This window comes from Pundamilia nyererei, unplaced genomic scaffold, assembly GCF_000239375.1.
Source record: "Pundamilia nyererei isolate P.nyererei 1_Seehausen unplaced genomic scaffold, PunNye1.0 scaffold00700, whole genome shotgun sequence".
Taxonomy (NCBI): Eukaryota; Metazoa; Chordata; class Actinopteri; order Cichliformes; family Cichlidae; genus Pundamilia; species Pundamilia nyererei.
Window position 1 is genome coordinate 47,163 of NW_005188101.1, and position 4,012 is coordinate 51,174.

The following is a 4,012-nucleotide window of genomic DNA, read 5'->3' on the forward strand; positions in this document are numbered from 1 at the left end:
TCTGTACGCGGGGATTAGGTGGATCATGACGTGGTCAGAAAGTCCGAGTGAAGCGCGGGGCACCGCGCGATAGGCCCCGCTGATCGTGCAGTTTGAGGTTGTAGGGTGTAAATCTCTAGTTTTTTATGCGTTGGTTCATTTCCCTCTTGAAAAGGTGAACCATCAGCACACTGAAGATGTGTATCAGACAGCATTCATCCTCCTTTCAGTCCAAACTCCTAGCTTGTGAGAATGACAGTCATTATTTTTGGTCTATAATGGAGGCTGACATGTTAATATAAATCTTATGTTACAGTATTTGTAGTGCTGGATCCCCAAAATGAGCATTCGTGGACAGGATCAGGTGGAGAAGAAATACGACCCTCTAGACACCACCCTGAAGTTTGTCAACAGAGAGGATGACTTGGATTCATCATGTAAGATTTGTTTTATTTTTACTGAATATAATTTATATTTGGTGTTTTGTTTCTGTTGTGGAAGCAGCAGCTAGACTCCAGCACAGATCAGAGCAGGCATCAAAGACAGATATGATCAGTGTTGGGCAAGTTACTTTGAAAAAGTAATTAATTATAGTTACTAGTTACTTCTTCAAAAAAAAGTAACCGAGTTAGTAACTGAGTTACAATATTCTAAAAGTAATTAATTACTTGAAAAGTAACTATTGCGTTACTTAAAAAAAACATTTAACCCTCAGGGTTAAATTGTGTCTGAATTTACAGTTATGTTTTCATTTTGACATACTGTATTAACACAATTGATCTAACATCAGATAAAAAACATTAAATCAGAGTAGAAAAAGTGATATTTCTTACTGTAACAACCACAAACATGTTTATTGAATCATATTTCATAACTTTAAATGCAAATATAAATTGTCAATTTTAAAATCCTATGCACAGGTTTTGCAAGCAACAAAGTTATTTGCATCCATTTACCTTTTACCCTTTTTTTAAATAACCATTTCAAACTATTTACAGAACAATCAGCTGTTCTTTATTTAATAAGATGCCACACAAATTATTTGTGCCACTCCAAAAACATAATTTCTGTCCACTATAAAGGAGAACATCACAGCCTGATACCTGCAGGTCTGACAGCAGCAGGTGTATCACTCCTGTTTCTACCTGGAGACAGCAGTCGCCTCATTGTTCTGACACACAACACAAAACTAACCACAACACTACACACTAACTACACAAGACAACACATGAACTACACACTCCATCCATCCATCCATCCATTCGCTTCTGCTTATCCCTTTTCAGGGTCGCGGAGGGGGCGCTGGAGCCTATCCCAGCTGTCATAGGGACAGGTTGCCAGTCTGTCGCAGGGCAACTACACACTCCAAACACGTTAAACGTCACAAAACTCTCACATCTCAAAACTCGCTCTCTCTCTTTTTCTGCTCTCTCTCTTTCTTGCCGTCACTCCTAACTTCGCCTGTTTTTGTTTTTTTGTTTTTTTGTTTTTCTCTCATAAGCACAGAGTGCTTGCTAGCTCTGTCCTTAGACAGTAAACGTGACAAAACTATTGAGGAAAAAACGCCGCGTATATATTGTTTATCATGGCTCTGGTTTTACGTGGCTTATCAACACAATTTTAAAACTGCTATATATCACCTTGTTGCTTTGTCTTTAAGTGGTCATGTGATTGGCTTACCACGACTACTTTATTCTTCCGCAGTCAAACAGCAGCACTCATGCGGTTGTTTTGCCCCCTTAGCTCCAGGTGTTGTGCTAGAAAGTGATCGTGATTACCGTCTGCGGGAGCGCGCACAGCTGCTTAAAGCTGTAGCATCCAGATTACTTACAGCTACTTCCGTGCAACGGATATAAGCTGAACACAGCTTCAACCATCTGTTTGTTAAAAAATAGTAACGGACCGCATTTTCTTGTTAGTAACTGTAACGGCGTTGTAACGATAGGAATAGTAATTAGTTAGATTTCTCGTTACTGAAAAAAGTAACGCCGTTACTTGTAACCCCGTTATTCCCATCATTGGATATGATGGTGATTAAGTCAGACACAGTATAAAAGGAGGAGTGGGGATACAAAGCAGCTTACATGATGTGAGATTTGTTAGATTTGGATGTGTAGAGGGGTAGCTTGACATGCAAATCTAGTTTGACTTTGTTTCCTCTCTAAACTAACAACATGTTTGATTTGTTGTCGTCCACTCCCTCCTCAGGTGATGACTCTCTCAGAGCAGAGATGTCCTGCGGCCACGCTGTCACTCCTGAATCTCTGACACGTTGGTGTCGCTCCCTGCTGGATGAGGTATGTCGTGTCTTTGTAGCCCTTTTTTAAAATTGTAAATAAAGTTTCATGTTCAATTTGGATAATGGTGGTGCAACAAAGTTATGTTTAAGGTTTGAGCTCTGTTTAAAGAAATCTTTCTTAGCTAAAATTATTATACAAATGTTACTTTTTAGGTCAAGGCCCTGCTTTGTAAATATTATTTTATAAGCTCAACACTAGGGTGCTACTGGTACTTGTTTCCAAAATGTTTGCAAAATGTTATTGTGAAAATAACTAGAGGCTTATCAGATAAATGTAACAAAGTGTTATTATAATGAAAATAAGAGCTCTGAAGTACTCCAGATTTAGACTTTAAGTAAATGTATTTAGTTATTTCTCTAATTATACAAGTCTTTTGTTGTTGTTGTTGGTTTCAGGGGAATTACAAATTCAGATGTCCAGCTTTAGTGGATGGTACCAAGCAGTGTAATAAAGAGTGGTCGTACCAGGAGGTGCGCAGACTGGCTGATCTGACTGTGGAGGAAATGCAGCACTTTGAAGAGAGCATGGCTCGTCTGGCTCTTGCAGACCACTGCGAGGTTCAGGAAGTAAGTGACTTTCAGCTTATTTTGCTTTGATAAAAATGTTTAAATTGGAGGTCTCTTTCTTTTCTTTAAAACACTGTTTCCCACATCAGTGTTCACAGTGTAAAACAGATGTGGAGAGGAAGGATCTGTCCAACCTGTGTGTCCAGTGTGTCGTATGCACAGCTGATCAGAAGAAGACCTACCAGTTCTGCTGGCAGTGTCTGAAACCGTGGAAGGGTGCAGGCCTTCGATCTGACCGCTGTGACAATGACGGCTGTGAGAACAAAGACCTGCAACTCATGCAGACATGCAAAACCATCAGTCTGCCTGAGGTGGAAGGCGTCACCAGCTGCCCCGCCATCAGACTCTGTCCTACATGTGGCATGAGGGTGGAGCATACCACAGAACACTGCAAAAATATCAAATGTCCTCGCTGCAACATGGAGTTCTGTTTTGTCTGCCTGAAACTAAAGCGTGAATGTTCACAGACTAGTTCACCATATGAAATCTGCCCCAGTGGGGTCGCTCCAAGGCAGACCTCCATCCCTGTGTGGAGGAAAACTTAAAACCATCACACATGAACAATTTAAGAGAACATTCATATTTTTCTGCAAGATTTTAACAACTGGTGATATAGAAAAATGCTTATACTGTGTTTCAAAAGACACTTTGAGCTCTATTTTGTCATCCTTCGGTTTCTCTGCCTCCTTTTGGTTGAACTTTAAATAACACAACAGACTGTTACTGTTCTGTTATATTCACTAACTGTGCAGTGAGATCATTATGCATACATCTCTCTCTGAAACTTGTCTGTGAATATGAAGTATGATTTAAATTTCAGAATCTCTTCAGAAACTTTCAGTACTCAGTTTATTACAAATGAAATCTTAGCATCACAAGAGCTGATTGTGACACGTAGTCATATCACAATGTGAAAAATAAAGAACTTATAAAATTGTCTGAGTTTCTTCTGTTTTGTTTCAACATGCTCAGAGTGAATCAGTATCTCTTAAATTCTAAGCATCATATTCATTAAAAATTTCAGACTGATTTAAAAAAATAAAAGCAGACTTCTGTTTTCTGTTAGTGGATTGATAAATAAAAATCATGATCATTGGATATTACTGATACAAGTTAGCACTTGTATGTCATGGAGGCCACAAAAATTATCCCTTACAGAGATTCAGA

At 39.1% G+C, this 4,012-nt stretch overlaps 1 protein-coding gene across 1 annotated transcript in view; it reads left to right on the forward strand.

The window, feature by feature from the left end:
- Window positions 1-3,485, forward strand: part of LOC102201520 (E3 ubiquitin-protein ligase RNF19B-like) — a 6,676-nt gene extending 3,191 nt beyond the window's left edge. Inside the window, exons 2-5 of the mRNA XM_005754856.1 lie at window positions 296-416; window positions 2,188-2,276; window positions 2,675-2,845; window positions 2,935-3,485. Coding sequence (XP_005754913.1) covers window positions 320-416; window positions 2,188-2,276; window positions 2,675-2,845; window positions 2,935-3,390 — 813 coding nt within the window. The 5' untranslated portion in view covers window positions 296-319 and the 3' untranslated portion in view covers window positions 3,391-3,485. The remainder of the gene's footprint in view (window positions 1-295; window positions 417-2,187; window positions 2,277-2,674; window positions 2,846-2,934) is intronic.
- Window positions 3,486-4,012: the final 527 nt, after the last annotated feature.